The sequence below is a fragment of the Neomonachus schauinslandi genome, chromosome X (genome assembly GCF_002201575.2).
Source record: "Neomonachus schauinslandi chromosome X, ASM220157v2, whole genome shotgun sequence".
In the NCBI taxonomy this organism is placed as follows: Eukaryota; Metazoa; Chordata; class Mammalia; order Carnivora; family Phocidae; genus Neomonachus; species Neomonachus schauinslandi.
Genome location: NC_058419.1, coordinates 113,721,146 through 113,745,032, shown reverse-complemented (window position 1 = coordinate 113,745,032; position 23,887 = coordinate 113,721,146). Strand labels below are relative to the sequence as shown.

The 23,887-nt window shown below is 43.8% G+C and overlaps 1 protein-coding gene across 3 annotated transcripts in view; it reads right to left on the bottom strand.

Annotated features, from left to right (window-relative positions):
* CTPS2 (CTP synthase 2) overlaps nt 1-23,887 on the bottom strand; it is a 99,080-nt gene that overhangs the window by 50,825 nt on the left and 24,368 nt on the right. For 2 of the 3 annotated variants that reach the window (XM_021680931.1, XM_044911511.1), the window contains exons 5-13: nt 22,986-23,102; nt 22,660-22,743; nt 21,722-21,802; nt 18,679-18,830; nt 14,138-14,270; nt 11,830-11,918; nt 10,549-10,643; nt 8,397-8,459; nt 8,248-8,291 (exon numbers count right to left, since the gene is read on the bottom strand). In XM_021680931.1, the coding sequence (XP_021536606.1) occupies nt 8,248-8,291; nt 8,397-8,459; nt 10,549-10,643; nt 11,830-11,918; nt 14,138-14,270; nt 18,679-18,830; nt 21,722-21,802; nt 22,660-22,743; nt 22,986-23,102 (858 nt within the window). The remainder of the gene's footprint in view (nt 1-8,247; nt 8,292-8,396; nt 8,460-10,548; nt 10,644-11,829; nt 11,919-14,137; nt 14,271-18,678; nt 18,831-21,721; nt 21,803-22,659; nt 22,744-22,985; nt 23,103-23,887) is intronic. The other variant, XM_044911512.1, reaches the window with a different exon arrangement.

Here is a 23,887-nt window from a genome sequence, read left to right as displayed (position 1 = left end):
TTCTTGATCTCTGGGTTGTGAGTTTAAGCCCCACGTTGGGTGTAGAGATCACTTAAATAAATAAATATTTTTTAAAAAGATAGAGAAAACACCCCAAGTAAACACATGTGTAAGTACAAGGCAGTTCAGAAACACACATACTACATTTTGGGTGGAAAGCCAGCTACAGGGAATAAAGAGGGCACGCTGGCTTCAGATCATAAAAGTCCTTGGTTGCCATGATAAGCCCAGGTCAGAAAGGGAGTAGAGGGGCACCTGGGTGGCTCAGTCGTTAAGCTTCTGCCTTGGGCTCGGGTCATGATCCCAGGGTCCTGGGATCAAGCCCCGCATCGGGCTGCCTGCTCCGCGGGAGGCCGGCTTCTCCCTCTCCCATTCCCCCCTGCTTGTGTTCCCTCTCTCACTGTCTCTCTCTGTCAAATAAATAAAATCTTTATAAAAGGAAAGAAAGAAAGGGAGTAGAAAGGTGTAGGAGTCATAAAGTGATGTGAATGTGCTGCGGGAAGATGAGGTGGCACCAATAAAGAGGTTGCAAGGGGTGGGGAGTGGTCACAAAGTGGAGGCTGGGGCTAGGCAGGAGGCCTCCACAGCAAGTGGGGCAAACTGGGAAGGCCTCATAGGAACGGTGGCAATGCACAGGAAACCCATGGGAGAGATACCGTCTCCGCCTGGCTAAGATTTACTGACTTGGACAAATTATCATTTGAGGACCTTCAAGAAGGGTGAAAACGTATGGAGTGTCGTACGTAGTAGGAGTGTATGTACATGTCTACTTCGTTGGCTTTCTTGGCCTAGTTTCCAACATTGATCTCATCTCCCACATCCAACAGGATTCACCTGAATTTCCTCTAGAATCAACAGTACCAGCACTTTGTCAACCACAAAACTTCAATCCTCACTAGACTGCAGGCTCCGCCAGGGCAAGGACCCTGGGATCATGACCCAAGCCGAAGGCAGACGCTTAACAACTGAGCCACCCAGGTGCCCCTCTACTCCCTTTCTGACCTTGGCTTATCATGGCAACCAAGGACTTTTATGATCTGAAGCCAGCGTGCCCTCTTTATTCCCTGTAGCTGGCTTTCCACCCAAAATGTAGTATGTGTGTTTCTGAAAGATCTCTGGTCTTTCACTGATGTACCCCCAAGTCTAGTTCAGAGCCTGGCACATGGGACAGGTTCAAGTGTTATTTGCTGAATGAATGATTCTTGACTCTCCAGTCACTAAATCATTCCATAAAGCTGCTCTGCCAGCCAGATCTTTCTACTCTAACTCCTGCTCCAACCCAGCTCCTTAGATCGCAGACCGAGGCTGCCTTAAGACTCAACCCAGTGCTGTGCCTGGAGTCTTCTCTCCCCTCTCAGCTCTCTTGATGCCATGCCAGCTGAATCTTCCTAAAGCACTCATTCTATTGCAAAGTCTTCGGCAATGAGTACGGTATTTGCATAATATGTCACAGTTGACAGGTATTATCTTATTGGTTCCCTAGGGCCTTCAGGATTAATTTTGACACTGAAACTCAAGGAGCCCCACAAATCCGTACCAATCTCCCTTATTTCCCTCCACTTCTCTACAGGAGCCGTATGCTTCAGCCAAGCCACTCGGTATTTTACGAGCAAATCTTGGACATTCCGGTCTAGCCGATGCCTCCCCTCCTCTCTATGAAGTCTCCCAGCCTTTGACAACCTTCTCTTCTTACTCTAACCCACAGTATTTTTTCTAGATTCTGGATTCTTAAGTATCTAAGATTTACCTGCGCTGGGCAATACTGTGGCCACTAGATCAGGTGGTCATGGACATTTAAATCAATTAAAATTAAATAAAATTTAACGTTCAGTTTCTTGGCCACACTAGCAATATTTCAAGCGTTCCACAGCCCCACGTGGCTAGTGGCTATCATATTGGATAGCACAAATACAGAGCATTCTACCACAGCGGAAAGTCCTAGTTGACAACCCTGCTAGCATTAATGTGGGCATGACGCACGTACTGCTGTATATTTGGTTATATGTTTCACCAGTGTATGTCTCGAATCCCCAACTAAACTGCAAGCAGGGTTGTGATAGCAGTTCATTTGTAATACACTCTATTTGGAACTGCACTTAAGTAGACAAGCTCTAAATGTAGAGTGACTTTTTTCTTTTTATTAATCTCTTTCCACTAGCATCCAGTTATTTCTACTGCAGAAAAATCTTTCAAGTGGTTGAAATACCTATTCCTAAGGCATTTCCCTTTGAGCTCAAGGTACAAAAGCCTTCAAATACATTAGCTTTGAAGTACTCATTTAGTCATTTATTGTTAAAATTATAGACGACCCTTGTGATTCACTAATGGAGGCTCATTGCAAGCACGGCGCACCGTCTCCTTCCAAAAAGTAGGCCAGCAAAAGGGGGAGGCTTGGGTGGAGAATATGCCCTAGCCATTAGACAGCAGCCATCATGCCTGAAGAATTGTTCTTTCTCCAGATAGAAAGCAGTTTCTATGGCCAACAGCCTAATATCAACTCTGAACCTACTGCCCCCACAGAGACAGGACTAAATGACTATTAGGCTCCCAAACTGGTCCATAAAAGGCTATTTTAGCCATAGCTGTCTTCTTGGCAGCTGCTTTGATGGGAAGAAAAGTTCTTTAGCCCAAATGAAGCTCCGAAGGACTTCTATAAGACCGTTTTGTTAGTTGGGAGATGCTCACTCAATGTTCTAAATGCAAAGAAGTCTTCAAAGTAATAAAAAGTCGCCTGAAAGGTTACACTGAATGGCTGTCTGGGTTTGTTTTAATGCCTTTTAATTTGCTTTCCATATAAAGTTGTTGAAAAATAACATGGAAGAAAAGATATTTCAAACAGCTTCATCTAGAGGTAGGAAAATGTCATGCATTAATTATGCTTAATGTATAACAGAAATTACCCTTCACCTGAATCGACTTTTAATTAGATGTAACTATGCCACAAATCCAGTGTGTCAAATGTGAAATCAATTTTGACTTTGAAAATCCCTGGATCAAAAAGGGATAAAAGAAGTCTAACTAGAATTGAAATAGTATCAAATACCACAATCTCAAATGTCCATTTGCATCTGCTTAAAATGCTTCAAATTCCTCACTTTTCCTTACCAATACCTTTATCCAAGTAGACACGTGTGTACTGATGTGTGTGAAGGTGGAAGACGGATTTTGTTTTCCAAGTGTTGTATCTTATGGAAATCCAGGGTTTTTTAGTTTTTTTTTACCATGTCAATGTCTCTTTTGTGTTTATTGAGAATAGTTACTATTAGTTACTATTCTCAATAAACAGAAAAGAAATGCTAAAAATTAAGCATATCCACATACCTAAATATTGGATTGAGATCATTCTTCCTATATATGTCTCAAAACCCAAAAATATTCTAAATAGAAAGTACACGATGCCGTGAACTATCCTCCACATGAACTGGAGAGATCTGAAGCCAAAATCAAGGTCAAGGGTGTCAGCAGCAGCCACGTGATTAATAAAGAGTCAGAATGCAAGTCACTCACAGCTGTGTTCCTGGTAAGCCTTGTCCAGAAAGCAGGTAAGCCTACTTTGACACAAGCCAAAAAATCAGACTCACTATAGAACCCTAAATATTCAGCAAATTCCCAGAGCCTTCTATTTCACCTTGTGGATTAAGCAGAGAAATGACACAATAAAATAAATTTTATTCACTCTCTCCTGGTAGTCCCAGAGTCTACCTTCACTCTTAGAGAAAAATCTATTTCTCCTTTTATGTGTATAAGAGATACCTCCTCTTAGATCTCTCTCCCGGATGCCCTTGTCTCTACTGCTGGAAGAGACATTGACATGGTAAAAGGCAAATCTCCATCTGTAAGGGATATCTCCCACTCTGTACCAGGAAGAGGATGACTAAATCTCTAGAAACTCATATGAATGTAGAAAGCAAGGATTTCAGTCTGCATCACAATCATACCCTTGTTTCCTGTGTTTTTCCAAGTAACCCCCCCCCAAAACTTGCTCCCCACTCCCAACATCATCTTTTGTCTTTAGCTGGAGAGGTTATTTAACATGATGGCTTGGGCCACTTGGTTTTCCTGGGTTTCTCCCATGTACGCAGGAGGTAAACAGGTTATTAAGCTTTCTTTGTTTTTGTCCTGTTAATCTTTTATGACAGAGGGGTCTCAGCCAAGAACCTAGAAGGGAGGAGTAAAAATTATTTTTCCTCCTCCACACCTATTTTTAGCAGCAAATATACCCTAAAGGAGGCTCCTGGTTTCCAAATTATCTACTTTTTTAGCTGGAAGGGCCAGAATGACCATTACCCACTGTAAGTCATTGTTATTTGCTCAAGTTTAACTGATTTCCCCAGGCTGCCTGGTATCTGCTGCCTGACGATTCTGTTCCCTTAGCCTTTCTCCTTAAGAGGACTTCTCACCATCAGCACAAATGCTGCCTCTTAAGGCTATTTTTCTCCAACAAACTGATTACAGGCCATAAAGATGTTCAGTAGCAATTAGGTTTTATTGTTCCCATCTCACTTATGAGTATAGAAGCTATCAAAATGCAAAATGCACAGATCCTCAGACTTAGTAATTCCCCTCTAGGAACGCATGCCATAGAAATGCGCATGCATGGGCCGCAAGGACATATGCACAGGGATACTAATTTGGAACATGATTTAAAGTTGCAAAATAATGGACACATATTCATCAGTGTGAGACTGGTTAAATAAATGATGCATACAGCAGGGAAGCATGTGGAAGTTCCCTGTGCACTGACAGGGAGTGATGCGCACAAAAAGCAAGGGGGAAAAAAAAAAGCAAGGGGGCACAGTGTCTCAAGCATGCTAGCCAATGTATTTGTTAAAAAGGAAACACATATCCATATATGTGTGCCCACGCGCACGGGCACGCGCGCACACACACACACACACACACAGTGCAAAGAATAGTCCGCAAAGGATTAACCTTGCCAAAGCTATCTAACAGTGGCACCTACTGGTCAAACCACTTCCTAGCACACACTACCCCCACCCCCCCAAATCACTTCCTATCCCAAAGTATTATCTTAGGAAAGAAAACCCATGATTTGCCTGCACAGCCATTTCAGCCATTAGTCAAGAAATATGTTTATAATAAAGCTTCATAAGGAACTCTTCAATAATATTAGGTCTTCTGAGCATAGGACTTAAAAGTACCATCTGGCTGGGAAGCTATGGTTCATTATGGTCTGAATTGCAAGCTATAAAAAGAGTGAAGAATATCTCTATATCCTTCCATGGAGTGATCTCCAGCATATAATGTTAAGTTAAAAAAGCAAGAAAGAAAAAAACGTGCAGAGCATGCTACCATTTATCTAAGAAGGAGAGGGGGTTACAAGTAGACATATAGGTTTACTTATATTTTTTAAATGGAAAGATAACCTGTTAAAAAAAGAAAGAACGACAACCTATTAAAAAATAGAATTAATGACTACCATAAAGGAAGGGAAGTGATAGGATGGAGGAGAGAAGAACGGAAGTGGATTTCTTAAAATCAGCGGTTCTCCGGTTTTGCCCGTGCCCCCAGGGGATGTTTGGCTGGAATTTTAAGTGTCACAATTGGGGGTTGGGAGGAGTCTACTACTGACATCTAGTGGGTAGAGGCCAAAGATGCTCCTGAATATTCTACAGTGCACAGGACAGCACCCCACCACAAAAAATAATCCAGCCCAAAATGCCAATAGTGCAAATTGTATATCTAACGGGGGACTTATATTTAGAATACATAAAGAACTCTTACAATCTAATAATACAAAGACAAATAACCCAGCTCAAAAACAGGCAAAGGACCTGAATAGACATTTCCCCAAAGATGGTATACAAGTGGCCAATAAGCACATGAAAAGATGCTCAATATCCTCAGCCATCAGGGAAATGCAAATCAAAGCCACAAAGAGATACAACTTCACACCCACTGGGATGGCAATAACCAAAAAGTCAAATAATAATGGGGCCTTTGGCTGGCTCAGGCAGTAGAGCACGCAACTCTTGATCACAGGGTTGTAAGTTCGAGCTCCATGTTGGGTGTAAAGATTACTTAAAAATAAAATCTTAAAAAAAAAGAGAGAGAGAGAGACAAAACAAGTGTTGAGGATGTGAAGAAACTGGGATCTTCATATACTGCTGGTGGGAATATAAGTTATTGAAGCCGCTGTAGAAAACAGTGGGACAGTTCCTCAGAAGCTTAAACATACAGTCACCATATGACTTACAATTCCACTCCTAGGTGTATATACCCAAATGAAATAAAAACATGTCCACAGCACAACTTGTATCCAATGGTCATAACGGCATGATTCAAAAGTGTCAAAAAGTAGAAAGAACCGAAATGTCCATCAATGGATGAATGAATTAATAAAATGTGTTGTGTCCATCTAATGGAATATGATTCATCAATGAAAAGAAACAAAGTACTTATAGATGCTATAACATAGACAGACCTTGACACCATTATACTAAGTGAAAGAAGTCAGTCACAAAAGGCCACGTATTGTATGATTTCATTTACATGAAATGCCCAGAATAGGCAAATCCATAGAGACCCAAAACAGATTAATGGTTACCTAGAGCTGGGGGTGAGAGTAGGTTGGGGGCGTCAGCTAAGGAGTGTGAGGTTTCTTTTGAGGTAATGAGAATGGTCCGACATGGATTGTGATGATGGTGGCAGGGATCTGTGAATATGCTAAAAGCCATTGAATTATGGACTTCAAATGGCTAAATTTTATGGTATGTAAATTATATCTCAACAAAACTGTTAAAAAAAAAGTGATCACGGGGCGGGGGTGGGGTACCTGGGTGACTCAGTCAGTTAAACGTCTGCCTTTGGCTCAGGTCATGATCCCAGGGTCCTGGATCGAGCCCCGCATTGGGCTCCCTGCTCAGTGGGGAGTCTGCTTCTCCCTCTCCCTCTGCCCCAGCTCATGCTCTCTCTCTCTCAAATAAATAAAATCTTTAAAAAAAAAAAAGTGATCATGGAGCAGTAAGCTGGCTCAGTAAGAAGAACATGTGACTGTTGATCTCGGGGTTGTGAGTTCAAGCCCCACATTGGGTGCTGACATTATGAAAAATAAATAATAAATAAACTTAAAAAAAAAACGATCACAAGGGTGAGGTATGCACTCTGACAGAGGTGGGCACGAGGCACAGAAGGCAGAGGCAAGGGAAGACCGGAGATCAGGACAGGCTTCCCAGGATGAATAGGAAGTTGTCAGTCATCGGTTTGGTTTACTTTTTTAATTAAATTCTTCACTGGTTTCATTGACATTCCAGGGGAAGGGAGACTGCAGGAAGGGGGACATCTCAGGTATAGGGAATATAGAATTATAATTGCCCTATTTTATTATTAGTTATTGTTGTTCATCTCTTATTGTGCCACATTTATGAATTAAACTCTATCATAGGTATGGACGGGTAGGAAAAAATAGAGTATATATACAGTTGGGTACCACCCACACTTTCAGGTAACCGCTGGGGGTCTTGGCACGTCTTCCCCACAGGTAAGGGGGCCTACTATAGCAAAGCCACACGTGACCAAGCACAGTGACCTTCAGTCCCAGCCAAGAACCTTGGACTGAATATTTTCTAGGAAAAAGAATCAGTGAAAGATGAGGAGCAGCGCAAGAAAGGTCGTCACCTTTGTGTTAGAAAGGCAGATGACCGCCAATGTGGAAACTAGACAGGCAGGGGACGAGTCTGGAGACAGGACAGCCCATTTATTTACATGAGCGGTTATAAAGTATTGTCACAGTGGAGTTAATCCTTTCCTAAACATGAGGCTTGAAAACTGCTGAAAAAGAAATCAGTCCAGGACTGTGTTTCTTCAAGGCACAGCTGACAAGAGGGACTATTGAGAGCAGAGCCGTTTCATATAAAAATAATAGTAGCAATAATAATAGTAATAAAATCATATCTAATTTAAAGTGTCCTGATGTGGTAAGGAAAACATAACAATAATTTCCCCTTATGCGTTTAGGCCAGAGCTAGAAACAAAATGACAATGACCCGGGGCGCCTGGGTGGCTCAGTCGTTAAGTGTCCGCCTTCGGCTCAGGTCATGATCCCGGGGTCCTGGGATCGAGCCCCACATCAGGCTCCCTGCTCAGCGGGAAGCCTGCTTCTCCCTCTCCCACTCCCCCTGCTTGTGTTCCCTCTCTCGCTGCGTCTCTCTCTGTCAAATAAATAAATAAATAAAATCTTTAAAAAAAAAATGACAATGACCCAACCCAGAAAGATAAGCCACTTACCACAGGAACACAGGCATTTGGCTCAAATTCTGTGGAATCGGCACCTGAGGATGAAGAAATGAGGTCAATAATTCACCAGTATTGCTGAGAAATAGTTTAAGTAATAAGAATTTTTTAAATCAAAGGGTATTAGCAAATAGCAGGCCTACCTTTCAAGTTAAGGCAGTTTCTTGCAAACTCTATCACGGCTAGTTGCATCCCAAGGCAAACTCCTGTTTGAAAAAGCACGTGTATAAAGCAAATGAACATATTTTGTATGACTTCATATTTCCTGTTCATTTGTTTACTGCCCATCTCCTTCCTCTAGAACGCAGGCTCGGAGAGAGCAAGACTGCCTGCCGGGTTCACTGCTGTGCCCTCTGCACTCAGAACACCTGTGGCTGGAGGCAGGCGGGGGTATTAGGCCACCTGGACTTGAGGAAGAAGGAATTCGAGGTCAGAAAAGAGCAAGAGAAGACAGGGCAAAGGTCCCAAAGGCAAATCTGCCTCCTTCCAAATTTGCCTCTAACTCGAGGCATATGCGTGGGATGCAGGGCTGACCCAGAGCGCGTGATTCCTTCCAAGAACGTCTACCAACACCCCGACTCAAGAGGGAGACTTGATATTCCCTCCTCTCAGAGGGCAGCCTGAGGCTGGCCAGCGGGCCGGGATCGAAGGAGCAGGAAGTCTGTGCCAGGCTGCTGGGCACAGAACGGCCCTATAACCTCACTGCAGGAGAACGGCAGCAGCTGGGGGAAGTTGGCATCTCCACTGCGGGCTTGAGCATGCTGGCGAGCAGGAAAGGGAGGCGCAAGATGGAACGGAACAGAGAACTCAATAAGGAGGAAAACAAACACCTGTGTAGCCCCCAGCTGCTGCCACAGGGATGGGCCCTTCACCCATCTCCACATCCACCCATTCTCTCCACTCAACAGATGCCAAGGAACATTCCAGATGTTTTTATAGACATATCTAAGGTATACCAGGGACTCATCAGAGAAGGGCAATCAGTATAGTTGGCACACTAGAGCAAAAGTTGGTGAGCACGAAACAGCTGAGTGCTTTGGGGGGGAACTTCAGCAAGTTCCAAATGGCTAAAACATAAAGAGATGCTGTGTTAAAGAGAAAGCTGAAGAGTTGCAAACTATTCTATACAGCGAAAACTATCTGAAGAATACTAAGCGCGTTTAGACAAAAACCAAACAAGATTACTTCATAAGAAAACAGTGGCCCAGAGGAGCTTAGATGGGTAAAACAAAGCAACATATCAAGATATCTAACTACTCCCCACTTCTCTTTTGAAAATGGATCCCAAGTGGAGAGCGTATAGGAAGCTATTCAAAGGACAGGAGGCAGTGGGGAAAATGAACAATCTGCTGATACTGCAAAAGCCACAGAAGCCAGTCCACTCGGTCATAAACCCACCAGTACAGTGACAAACACAGCCTCTCCCCCACTTCCCTTCCCACATCCCTGCCCCTGCCCAAATCCCCAGCTGCAGAGCTGCCTTTCCCCCACTGAGGGGCCATTTCATCTGGTTCACTGGTCCAGAAGCAATGCTTCAAAATTTGAACAAAAGGGGCGCCTGGGTGGCTCAGTGGGTTAAGCGTCTGCCTTCAGCTCAGGTCATGGTCCCGGGGTCCTGGGATCGAGCCCCACATCGAGCCCCACGTCAGGCTCCCTGCTCGGTGGGGAGTCTGCTTCCCCCTCTGCCCCTCCCCACTGCACTGCTCTCTCACTCATGCTCTCTCTCCCTTGAACAAATAAATAAAATCTTTTATAAATAAATAAATACATACATAAATAAATAAAATCTGAACAAAGGCTTTAAAAAGACCTGGCTCTACCAAATTTTAGCAGAGCTCTTCCTGTGATGTAGGATGGTCTCTTCTAGCTCGAAGTGGTGAAAAGATGGATTCGGGTGAAAATGGGAGAAGGTAAGGGCAGGTGTACACAGCGACTTCTCCCAGCCTCTTGCTACCCAACCAGAATGGTGCTAAGTTCTCCCAGGTCAACAGCCTTTTCTACGAAGGGCCAGACAGTAAAGATTTTAGGCTTTGCAGGCTGTAGGCCTCGAACTCTTGCCACTGCACCATAAAAGCAGCCACAGACAATATGTAAACAGATTGGTGTTACTCCAATAAAATCTTATTTACAAAAACAGGACAGAGTTTGCTGGCCCCTGTGGTGGACTATGTGGCACCTGAATATGCAAATCTGAGTCCACACCTTTCGTGTTAACAAACCCTATGAAGTGTTACCCCTACTACATATCAACAATCCAATCAACTCATAGTTAGGATGCATAAACGTGAGTTTTACCCAGGAAAGGGATCTTCTTTGCCCGTGCCCAAGAAATGGCCTGGAGTTTTCCCAACGTTCCTCGGATTCCGAAGCCTCCCGGCACAAGAACACCACTGCAATCAACACAAGACGAGGGTGAATTTGACATCGTTTTTCTTCTTAAAACTCTTATTTTCAGCCAGTCAGGCTTACTGACCCCAAGTCCAACGCTTGGCATGATTGCTAGAGAATATGCTTGAGGTCTATTTTCAGAATTGACCACATGATTTCACATCCTGAACTTTCTTCCTGAAATCCTCCCAATGTTATGAAGAAGAGGCAATACTTTTTCACAACTGACTTCGATATATATATTTTCCGATAGGTCTTTATGGTATGTGAGCATAGTGACTGAGAAACTCAATTCGATTACAAATGCCACTGAAGTATCTGAATAAAAAAAGGTTAAGATTCTTTTAAAAGCACTATTAGAAAAACGTTAAGATCTCTTGCATAATCAGAAAGAGTTAAACTGGGCGCCTGGGTGGCTCAGTTGGTTAAGCGACTGCCTTCGGCTCAGGTCATGATCCTGGAGTCCCAGGATCGAGTCCCGCATCGGGCTCCCTGCTCGGCAGGGAGTCTGCTTCTCCCTCTGCCCCTCCCCCCTCTCATGTGCTCTCTCTCATTCTCTCTCTCTGAAATAAATAAATAAAATCTTTAAAAAAAAAAAAGAAAAGAAAGAAAGAGTTAAACTGGTAAAATCAGCCTAAGATTTCAATTGCTAATTAAATAGTGGCACATGAAAGTCTCCTGGCTAGGAGACACTTTAGAGACCTTTTAGGCAAACACTCATTGAAAAAGACAAGAGTTCAAGAACTAACTGGGAGGGTCATTCTACCCTTACAACACGGTGTTGCCCCCAAAAGTTCTGTTGACTACTTATAAAATAAAACCTAGACTCAAACGATGTAAAAAAGAAAATATAACCAAGAAGGAAGAGTTGCATCCTTGTTCTTTAATTGTGCATCTGTAAGATCTATTTCTGTATCTTTCAGTAGAACCAACCCACTTTCTCCCCATACAGGATCCCCATAGTCCCCTGAAATAAAACCCATTTCCACTGCACATGCCACGAACATGAACGTGGCACGTTTCAAAGTAAATGAGGTGAGGATGCAGCATGTCCACCCTTAATGACCACGACTACAATAGACTACCTTTCAAAAATGTGCAAAAATTAGGAATTGGGGTCAATCAGATCGTTATGGGAAAAGCACAATGGCATTCTCCTAATTGGCATGGACAGTCCTTGGCACTCACTCAGCTTTGCACAGCTTCTGCCAAGCTTCATGGAATTTCACAGGGTCCTCAGTTTCGGTGGTCTGCTCCAGATCAATGGAGTCTATGTACTAAAAAAAATATCCAATAGATTAAAAGAACATTTAAGAAAAGTAGATACTCAAAAATACTCGAGGCATCTAACACTCTGACCCAACTATTCAATAACTACTCATTTTGCAAACACTGCCCTGGTCACTTAGGGTAGAAAAGCACAATCTCAGGCTTGGGGCTCTTAACTTCCAGGAAGACTACAGAACCAAATACACAGGCACACACACCATAGTGTGGTAGTGGCTATGATGGGCAAAGAGAATGCTGTGGAAATAAGTAGGAGCCACACTTAATCTAGACCTTGACACGGCAGGAAAGATGGGAAGAAGCACCATTGGGGAAGGTCTCTAGGGAGGTGATGTCCAAGCAGCTCAGCCCTCGAGGATGAGCCTGTGTGTGCATGTTGGGAGGCTGGCGGGAAGGTGTGTGGGAGACACAGGGAGGAGGGGAGCAAAGGAACAGCTTGTATGAAACCTCAGAGGAAAGAGACAAAGGGGTGGTCACTCGGGGGCCCTCAAAGCAGACTCCACCAAGGGAGAGGAGAAGTTTACACTTGAAGCCTACTGGAAGGTCTTTTTTTTTTTTATTCATGAGAGACAGAGAGAGAGAGGCAGAGGAGAAGCAGGCTCCCAAGGAGCAGGGAGCCCGATGCGGGACTCGATCCCAGGACGCCGGGATCATGACCTGAGCCGAAGGCAGACGCTTAACCGTCTGAGCCACTCAGGCGCCCCCTACTGGAAGGTCTTAAGGAACAGAGAAAACAGAGAGAGATTTTAGAAGGATCACGGTGCTATGAGGTGGAAAATGGAGGGAAGACAGCAAACCAGTCAGGAAGCTGCTACAGTAAGCCAGGTGAGGTAAACACAGGAGCAAAGTGGTCTGAAAAGAATATGACGAGACCATGATTCAAATAGTACTTCGTGGAAGCGAATGTCAACAAATTCTGTCAACTGAAAAATCATATATAATGACTCTTATGTACATAACAGTCCCTATAGACCTGTATTATTTTAGTGTTTATTTTGTAAAAATTATTATCTGAGGGGCGCCTAGGTGGTTCAGTCATTAAGCGTCTGCCTTCGGCTCGGGTCATGATCCCAGGGTCCTGGGATCGAGCCCCACATCGGGATCCCTGCTCAGCGGGAAGCCTGCTTCTCCCTCTCCCACTCCCCCTGCTTGTGTTCCCTCTCTCGCTGTGTCTCTCTCTGTCAAATAAATAAATAAAGTCTTTTTTAAAAAAAATTATTATCTGAATATATCTTAACATACAGACTTTTAAGGCTTTATAAAATTGGTAATCTAACAATTTTTCTATTGCTCTTTTCTTTTCTCTACGAGGGGCTGGGGGACTTGGAGGAGCAGGAAGAGCAGGAAGTGAAGTGTTCCTTGGAAAGCCACAAATAAAAAGTGATTACAGGGGCGCCTGGGTGGCTCAGTTGGTTAAGCGTCAGGCTCTTGGTTTTGGCTCAGGTCATGATCTCATGGTTGTGAGATCAAGCCCCGTATCTGGCTCCTTGCTCAGCAGGGAGTCTGCTGGAGATTCCCCCCCCCCCCCGCCCTCGCACTCTCTCTCTCTCCCTCTGCCCCTTCCCTCGTGCTCTCTATCTCTCAAAAATAAATAAATCTTTTTTAAAAAAGCGATTAGGACAGGAGGAGCCTAGAAAGGTGAGAGAAAATTCAGATAGGTCCTAAGTTGGAAGTTACTAAATTTCTTAGATGCATACATGTATCCTTTTGTTCATTATATAAATATTTCACCATTTAAATCAAGATAATAAGGCTTGCTTAAACTATGGCATACCTATATAGAATACCATTAAACAGAACATATATATGTATGTCTAGAAAGATACACATCAAACTGGGAGTGACAGGTATAGCAGAGGAGTAGGATTTCAGGGAAGAGGGATCTTTGGCTTTCTGCATTTTACATGATGCTTTGTGTAAATTTCCTACACTGAGCATGTACTACTTCTATATCTAACAAAGACAAAGAATATACTCAAGCTATATACATAAGTTCCCCCAGACTTCATCCCATACACTTTTTCCCTTTGCTGACTTTGCTCTGTATCCTCTCACTGTATTAAACCTTAGCCACAAGGCAGGCAATATGCTGAGTACTGTGAGTCCTCCTAGTGACATCAATCCTGGCGCAAGTCTTGGGGACCCTTCAACACAACACGAGATACCACAGCGAGTGACTGAAATATGCGGAAGACCAGTAGGGGCTCACCATCAGATTCAATTTGTGGTTGATGGCCAAGGCTGAATGTTCCAGGGCTTTGAACACAGAGGCGTAGCAGTCCCTGAGCTTGGTGTATTTGCCAACCAAGGCTATGGAGCACGTTTTCTGCAACCTTTCATACCTGAGATGAAAGACAAGCTTAAGAGTTATATGCATGTAATATAACATCACAAATATAATGACAGCCACTGTTCTTATCCCAAGGCACTTCTTAAAACCTTAAGGGCAGATGAGCCTCGAACTTGATGTACTTGACTCAAATCCCCACTCCATCCCTAGTGAATGAAAATCTGTGTGTCTGACATAAGCAGGCACAGACATAAATCCAAGGAAGGTGTATCAGAGAAACTGTTAAAAGCATTAAAAATAAAAAAGGTCTCCCTGTGATGGACTCTGAAAAACAAACTGAGGGTTGTAGAGGGGAGGGGGGTGGGGGGATGGGTTAGCCCAGTGATGGGTATTAAAGAGGGCACGTTCTGCATGGAGCCCTGGGTGTTATGCACAAACAATGAATCATGGAACACTACATCAAAAACCAATGTATTATATGGTGACTAACATAACAATAAAAAATTTTTTTTAAAAAGTCTCCCCGTCTCATAAACATGAGCTATCTTTAAATTCGTTTATAAGGTGACACTGTATAAGAAAATGCATTCTGAATGTCAACAGGAAGCACTTCAATATTAACTTTGTAAGGTGACGTTATATAAGAAAATGCATTCAAACTGTCTACGTTAAAAATGGTTACAGTCCCAGCTGGCCCACAAAGGCAGGTTATTCAAGGCATGCCCGAAGAATGGCACTAAGAGAACTACCGAAAATATTACAAGCCATTTGGATCATTTTTATGAGAAAATTCCATTCTACATAAGATGCTCAATCACATTTTACCACTAAAGACACAATGTTTCCTGTTGCTTTGTTAGGAAATCTGTACGTGAAAATTGTCTGACATAAGAATTAAAAAAAAAAAAATTGTCTGAATTGTCTGGTCTGGTACTAAGTATGTAGAAATGTCATCTTGGAGCTAAAGATGTTTTAGGGCCTGAAAGCAAACCCGTCACCAAACAGCTTAGAACAGAAAGGTTACCGTGAGTGGGAACACTCCGCTTTGATACCAGCATCTGCAAAGGGTGCCAGACAAGAATGATTGCACACAGGCTGCGAGGTGAAAAATGCATAAGAAGCTAAGAAGTTCAAACTGACAGGAAAGGTGACTTTCTACGAAGGTGACTGAAGAACCTCAGAGAAAGCTGCTAAGCCTTTAGATTGCTACTGAATTTTACGTCGCTCAGGAGATTGCATGGCTGCTCATACTTCACCCCATCCCTACTCAAAGGACACAGGTGACAAAGTAAGTTGGTATCCAGGCAAGATTCTGATACAACGTCAGAGGGAAATGCTTCCCGTGCCAGGTTTGGGCCTGGAGAACTGGTGATCACAACCACATCTGAGCTGACCCACTGGGCTGAGCCCTTCCCCCCTATTCCCACTCCTCCACTGAAGGAGGGATGTCCACTCTGTTCCCAGGAAGGAAGAAGGACTGGGGTCAACACCACCAGCTCCTCCTACTCACTCAGTCTGATCTATCCAGGGGAGAGGAGGAGTCACTCCGCAGCTGGAGGAGACAGGCCACATGTCCCAGGGAAAAGGGCTGCCGTCCAGGAAGGATATGTATCCTGAGCGCACTCCCCTCGTGCTCTTTTTCACTCTTGGGCCTGCAGTCGAGGCTCAGGGGGCCCTGTCCAGACCAGCCGAGCTCTCACCTGCTCCGCACCTAGCCATCAGCTGAGGGGGTCAGCCACTGAGGCTGCTGTGAGCCACTTTGCAGGCCCACCCCACAGGCAGGTCCCCAGGGAGGCGAGCCGTCGCCACTTTGGCCTGGGGTCCCAGGCGAGCTCTGCCATCCCGTTCAACCAGGGACCCCTGGCCTCTGAACAGCACTGGATCTCCATGAGCAAGGCTACCCTGGTTAAGCGTCAGGCTCTTGATTTCGGCTCAGGTCATGATCTCAGGGTTGTGAGATCAAGCCCCGTATCTGGCTCCTTGCTCAGTAGGGAGTCTGCTGGAGATTCTCCCTCCCTCCCTCTCTCCCTCTGCTTGCTTTCTTGCATCTCTCTACAGGCTGTACTGAGGGGACAGTACATACCCTCATTACCAATAAACCAACATCACCACGAGAGACCAATGCTCAATATCCCTTTTGCTTGAAGACTATGGTGAGCTGAATGCTGGCCCCCAAAAACCTATGTCCCCCAGAATCTGTGGATGTGACCATATCTGGAAGAAGGGTCTTTGCGGATACAATTAAGTTAAGGATCTCGAGATGAGATCATCCTGAATTAGGATAGGTCCTAAATCCAAAGACAAGCATCCTTATACAAAAAGAGAAGAGGAGGGGAAAAAAGAGAGAGAAAAGAAGAGAAGAGGAGAGACACAGAGAAGGCCATGCAATGACAGAGGCAGAAACAGGATACCAAGGATTGCCGGCAGCCCCAGAAGCTGGAATGGTTTCTCCCTCAGAGACTCCGGAAGAAACCAATCCTGCTGATGCCTTGATTTTGAACTTCTGACCTCCACAACTGTGAGATAGTACTTTTCTGATATTTTCTGCCACTCAGTTTGCGGACATTTGTTACAGCGGCCAAGGAAACTAACATGAAGACCAAACACTGGGGGCGCCTGGGTGGCTCAGTTGGTTAAGCATCTGCCTTCGGCTCGGGTCAAGATCCCGGGGTCCTGGGACCGAGCCCTGCATCGGGCTCTCCGCTCAGTGGGGAGTCTGCTTCTCCCTCCCACTCTACCTCTATGCTCTGTCTCTCGCTCACTCACTCTCTCAAATAAATAAATAAAATCTTAAAAAACAAACAAACAAACACTGGCTTTTAAAAGCACAGCAGCTCAGAGTATAATTTAGAGCTATTTCCAATAAAAGGAGTTATATATTAAAATTTCTAGTGCTTAAAGAGGATCAGCCCCAAGCTACTCAGAAAGTTCCCCCAAAGGGACTGAGTCCTTAAGCATTCTGGAGGGCAGGGGCTTAACTGTATCATCATGCAAGAAAGTACCTAAGTTCAGAAACTGCACTTTGTTCCTGATTTTACTTGTCCCAGAAATTCTAAGACACTTTTTAAATTTTTAAGTGAAAGACTGATAGGTGATCAATCTACTGATCATCTACCAAGATCAGTGCTTTTGTCACCTTCAAACCGCTTTAATTATTGTTACCAACCTCAGTAACCAATACTCAGCGCCCAATGTGAGATTAAGGTCTTAAGTGTTTTCTCTCATAATTATCACAATGTGGGTACTAGTATCCCCCTGTTATATATGGATGGGAGAACAAGTCCAGAGAAGTTAAGTAATCCACCCAAACTCACATAGCTAGTGAGAGGAGAAGCTGGGATCTCAGTCCAGAGTGCCTGATACCAGAGCTTACTTTTTTTTTTTAATTTAAATACAAGTGACAAATAACCTTGTATTAGTTTCAGGGATACAACATAATGATTCAATGTTTGTATGTATCACGAAACGATCAGCACAATAAGATCTACTCCTTAGCAACACCAGAGCCGACATTTGTAACCACTGCCTCTCACCTAAGCTGCAAGGCAGTCAGGACTTTATGGAGTGATGCCTTTCTTTTACTAAATGTAGTAAAAGAAAATAGGTGACAGGAATTTAATTTCCATATGACTTCAAATGAGACAAGACTCGCTGAAATTAATATCGTGGTCTTAAAGCTAGAACCTGTCTGAGGTTTTAATAACAATGCTGCCAGTTAATAACTGCAGGATGGAGCAATAATGATAGAGCCTGAACCTCTCATTCAAAGGGGATTTTCTTTAGGAAATGTTATTCATGTCTTTTTTTTTTTTTAAGATTTTATTTATTTATTTGACAGAGAGAGAGAGGGAACACAAGCAGGGGGAGTGGGAGAGGGAGAAGCAGGCTTCCTGCCGAGCAGGGAGCCCGACGCGGGGCTCGATCCCAGGGGATCATGACTTGCACCAAAGGCAGACGCTTAAGGCTTAGCTACCCAGGCGCCCCTAGCCAAGTCTTTAAAAACAAGCAAAACAGGGGCTCCTGGCTGGCTCAGTTGGAAGAGCGCGTGACTCTTGATCTCAGGGTCGTTGAGTCTGAACCCCACATTGGGTATAGAGACTACTAAAAAATAAATAAGCTTAAAAAAAAACCAAGCAAAACAAACAGCAAAAATCTGTGACATTTAAACATGTTTAAAATGTTCAGAAACTGAGAAATCAATCAAAATGCTTCCAGAATTAAAAAAAAAAATCATTCCATCAATTCATTTTCATTTAAGTAGAATGAAGTCAAAAGCTCCAGAAATCTTCAAAGAATACAGCAAAACACTCGACCAATGTATTAAAGCTTTAGATAAATCCAGACCAAAATATATACATACAGAAAGTCAATGTGACTTAGGTATACTTCAAAGTATGTCTCAATCCTACCCCCAAACCCAAGAATTATTAAAGATTACATTAGTAATTCTTTTCACGTACCTGTCAGCCATATTTCTCCACTTGAAAAGCAAATTACTTGCAGAATCACCAATGGGCAGATCCAATCTCTCTTTAAAATATTTAACAATGCCTTGTTCCTCCAGGAGCACAGGCACTCGGTATGTGGACGAAACATCATGGATACATATGACCTGATTAATGATGATAAAACACCATATTTAAATGGAACACCTCAAATATGGCACAAGAATGAGCTCAAGAATGAGCCAAAATTCGAGAGACATGGCAGTTCATTTATACTGATTGAAGAAAAGCAAGAGCCCGGTGACCCAAACAAGAGGCAGAATTAACACAAGCTTACTTTGATCTAATTATAAAACTCTTTGAACTCATTATTCCAATTCTGGAAACGTGGATACCATGGTAGAATAATTTTATATATATATCTGGTCTTTGTTCTCAATTCCTGGTACAAAGCTTCAAAAACCTTTGGAAATTCCTGAGTGACAGGAGTATCTTTATTATGCTAATGAGGTGACTTATGGTGGCCCCCTAGATGGCTTCAAGATGGGAGTTGGTCACCAGAAAACCCACGAAATTATACTGGAACTTTCAGCCACCTGACCTCCAAGGATAATAAGGGGGCTGGAGAATGAGTTCAATTAAGCGACCAATGGTTGACTCAATCATGCCTATATAATGAAACTCCCATTAAAAAAAATCTCCTTATCTGGTTGTTCATTTGCACTCTTTATGATAAAATGGTGATAGTAAGTATAACATTTTCCTGAGTTCCATGAGTCATTCTAGAGAATTATCAAACCCGAAGGGGTTATGGGAAGCCCCAAATTTGTAGTCAGCCAGGCAGAAGTATAAGTGGCTCAGGGACACTGGAAACTTGTGGCTGGTGACTGAAGTGGGGGGCAGTCTTGTAAAGAACTCAGCCCTCGGGCGCCTGGGTGGCTCAGTTGGTTAAGCGACTGCCTTCGGCTCAGGTCATGATCCTGGAGTCCCGGGATCGAGTCCCGCATCGGGCTCCTTGCTCGGCAGGGAGTCTGCTTCTCCCTCTGACCCTCCCTACTCTCATGCTCTCTCTGTCTCATTCTCTCTCAAATAAATAAATAAAATCTTAAAAAAAACCTTTAAAAAAAAAGAACTCAGCCCTCAAATTTGCAGAATCTGATGCTCATTCCAGGTAGTTAGTGTCGGAGTTGAATTACAGGACCCCAGCTGGTGTCAGAGAATTGGTGTTGAAACATGGATGCTCTATGTGTCCATATGCAAGACACATGGCCCAAGGCATCACCTAAGTCCAGGCTAAAGCAGTAACATTGAATATGTACACTGTGTCTTCTAAATGTGGGTGTGCGGTTCGTGTGTGTGTGTATGTGTGTGTGTGAGTGTGTGTGTGTGTATTCATTTGTTGCTGTTGCTGCTGCTGGAGTGCTTTTGTCTCCTCCCTTCCTGTGGATAAATTTCAAGCACACACTGAACCCAGTCAAATTAATTATTACATCTGTTAGAGGAGAACAGCTCCTTTAAATGCCAGGTGGTATGGTTGTTTTTCACACTTACCCTAACAAGCTTTCACCACCCTGTCAAGTACATCCAAGGGACTACCGGCAGGCTTTTAAGGATCTGCCACATTCTAAATCAATGCCAAGAAATGTTCTGCTAACTCTATGCGTTCACTTGTGCATTCACCAAACTGCTAATAAAAACTAAATCTCTGGGCAGCCCAAACTCCCACAGTGGAAGATATGGAATGTGGAACTATTTCTCATTTATCCTCCAGGCCAGAGAGAGATTTTTTTCAAGTGTCATGGTAACGATCACATCCATAGAGATGCCTCTGACCTCCATCCCTTCCTCAGGAAACCAGAGGAGAGGATCTTTAAATGCCAGTTCACCAGGAACCAAGAAACGGGAGCATTAACTCACATCAGAAAAAACGATGTGCTGAAAAATAGCTAATAAGCTAGCCTGTGGACTGCTGGGATAGAACATTCTTCGGAATCTATACTTCTATTGAAAACAGGCTCTGTATGGTCGGAAATGTGCACTCTTCCTTTCTCAGAGCCCTCAGTAACCCAACTCTGAAAACTGTATCAGGCAGGAGGCTGTGTGCTAGGCTGCCTCACGAGATACAGAAATCCGAGGAGATGGTTTTTAGACTTCAAAGAACCCAGGGCTAATCTGAGGAAAACAAAGGGTTTCTGCCAAACTTCACCCTTTTCCTGAGCACCATTCATTATCACCTCTTCAACTCTAGCCAACTCCAATCCCTTACACCTAAGCCTTATGGCAAACAAGAGACAGATAAGAGAATGAAAGAAAAAAGAAAAAGCTCTCAGATACCCAGGTGGAAAGTCCCGCAGTACAGAGGACTTGAGCCCAAATCACGATACAGTTTCTTCTTCTTCTTTTTTTTTTTTTAAGATTTTATTTATTTATTTGAGACAGAGAGAATGAGAGAGAGAGAGCACATGAGAGGGGGGAGGGTCAGAGGGAGAAGCAAGCTCCTTGCTGAGCAGGGAGCCCGATGCGGGACTCGATCCAGGGACTCCAGGATCATGACCTGAGCCGAAGGCAGTCGCTTAACCAACTGAGCCACCCAGGCGCCCCACGGTACAGTTTCTTTAGCAAGGAACTGAACTGAGGCCACTGATATACTCAGCAGCGATGGTGTGAATGGGGTCTGGGCAAAGTTAGGCTGTAACATATACAAGGAGAAATCACGGTGAAAGCAGTCAGTGTCCTGGAAAGACAAGACAAACAGAAGATAAGCAGGCTTCACGGGGTTCTCTCCCTGCAGGTTTGACTATTAAGTTCAAAAACCCACCTGGTTTTGTCCCTGTGACTTAAGGAATGATGATGCAAAGAAATATGTGATCTACCTAAGGAATCAGGAGTCTCAGATTGTTCACTTCAGGGCAAGGAATCCGTGGCTGGCTGGATATGAATCTCCCAAAGCTTTCATAAATGCCATGAAAAATAACACAGTAATTTAAGAGAGGCCAAACATCAGCATCCGTAGAAGTGCCTGCCCGGAAAGCACTAAAAGCTAAAGAGCAGCACTCACCTGTTCGGGGTTCACGTGACAAAACATAGAAATCTTTTCCTTCACAGCCATTTCGATGGGTGTTGAACTTCGGCAGACAATCTGTCAAAGTCAGGTGTGCACAAGTCAGCAAGCAGGAATCCGGCTGTTCATGCCACCGTTCGTTTTCAGGAGGAGGCTATATTAATTTCTTCTTACAACCAGAGACTTGACCAAGTATGTACCTGTTCATTCTGGGCATGCCACTGGACTATTAGAAACACCTGAGCGCTAATATAAGCAATTACAATCAAACTCAACACAAATCTACCAGTAAGAGCTCAAAATGTCAAGGCATCTCTAGTAAACAAGAGTGAAGGCTCACAAATGTTGCCTCTTTAGAGGCTTGGCGCACTTGTTCTCTAAAGGGCCAGACAGTAAACGTTGTAGGTTTTGCAAGTCAAGAAGCTACTGTCCCGATTACTCAGTTGTATCGCTGCAGTACAAAGGCAACTGTGGACAAATGTAAGCAGTAGATGGTACCATGTTCTAATAAAACTTTATTTACAGGCAGCAGGCCTGCAGGCCCTTATTTGCCAACCTCTGATCTAGACTGTTGGTGATAACTGGATTACCTGTTATAAATAAGAGCAGTGACAGCCCACCCTAGTGGGTATCAGGAAAATCCCCAAGGTCCCACCTCACACTAATAGACCCAGGGACCATAAAAATGATAGGACATTGCACTTGCCCAGCTGTCAATGTGGCAATCACATGAGGACCTGGAGGAGAACAGATGGTCAATTTAGAAATGTGTGAAGCTGCCCTTGAGGATATGGGAATAAGCCTTCCCTGGCCCCTGGATACAAAGAGCTCAATGTCATAGGAACCACTTGAGAGACAGAAAGGACTTAGATGATGTTATAGATCAAGAAATGGAGGTCCTATTCCAAGAAATGTACCCATTCTCCGTAACTCACCAGATCAGGAGACAGGCCTAACCCCCTCAGCGCACGGACACTGTTTTGTGTGGGCTTGGTTTTTTGTTCTCCGGTAGCACTGGGCTGAAAAGAAATGGGTCACTGTCAGTATATTGGATATTTAGCTCTTCTGGATAATGAAGGGCTCCCTAGTTTAAAATGTGGAAAAAAACAGGCAGACAGTCTCTCCTCTGCTGTCCTGTCCGCTGTGCCCTTGCAGTGTATTCAATAAACTTCTATCTCCTTTTAAAAAAATGTGGAATAAACAGAATATCACAGGAAGATTTATAGGAGTTGCTGTCTACATACTTATCTGGAAAGCTCACCTGTGGCACAAGGCTAACATGGATATTACAGAAATTCTCTTTTTTTGCCTTAAACTGGAATTGTCTGAATGCTTCCACGAACGGCATCCCTTCAATGTCTCCAATGGTGCCACCCAGCTGGGAACGGGAAAAAAAAAAGACACAAGTGACCTTCCACAGTATACAGACTAATAGAAACATTATTAATAAACAGAGCACAAGAACAGAAGTTTACAAATATACTAAAAATCATGGAATTGTATACTTAAAGCAGGTGAAATTTATGATAGATTCATTAAACCTCTGAAGCTGTTTGACATGAAACAGAAAAGCACTGTACATTTAAGAACAGCAGGAAGCAAAGGAAAGAGAGACAGGAGACTCGAAAGGAAACTAAGAACAAAGGATGCAGGATAACATAGCCAGGTAAGCAGGTAAGAGAATAGGCGGAACATCAGAAGGGAAAAGAAAGAGAGGTCAAGGAGGGCTTTAAGGGGTGCCTAGGGGAGCCTGGGTGGCTCAGTTTTTAAGGGGTGCCTGGGTGGCGCAGTCCGTTAAGCGTCCGACTTCTGGTTTTGTCTCAGGTCATGATCTCAGGGTCGTGGGATCGATCCCCACGTCAGTCTCCATGCTCAGCGGGGAGTCTGCTTGAGATTCTCTCTCCTTCTCCCTCTGCCCCTCCCCCCCAAAATAAATCAATCTTTATTTTTTTAAAGATTTTATTTATTTGACAGAGAGTGAGAGAGCACATGCAGGGGGAGTGGGAGAGGGAGAAGCAGGCTCCCCGCTGAGCAGGGAGCCCAATGCGGGGCTCCATCCCAAGACCCCAGGATCGTGACCTAAGCCGAAGGCAGACGCTTAACTGACTGAGCTACCCAGGCGCCCCAAAAGGAAGGCTTTAATAGAAGGGAATTCATAAGCAG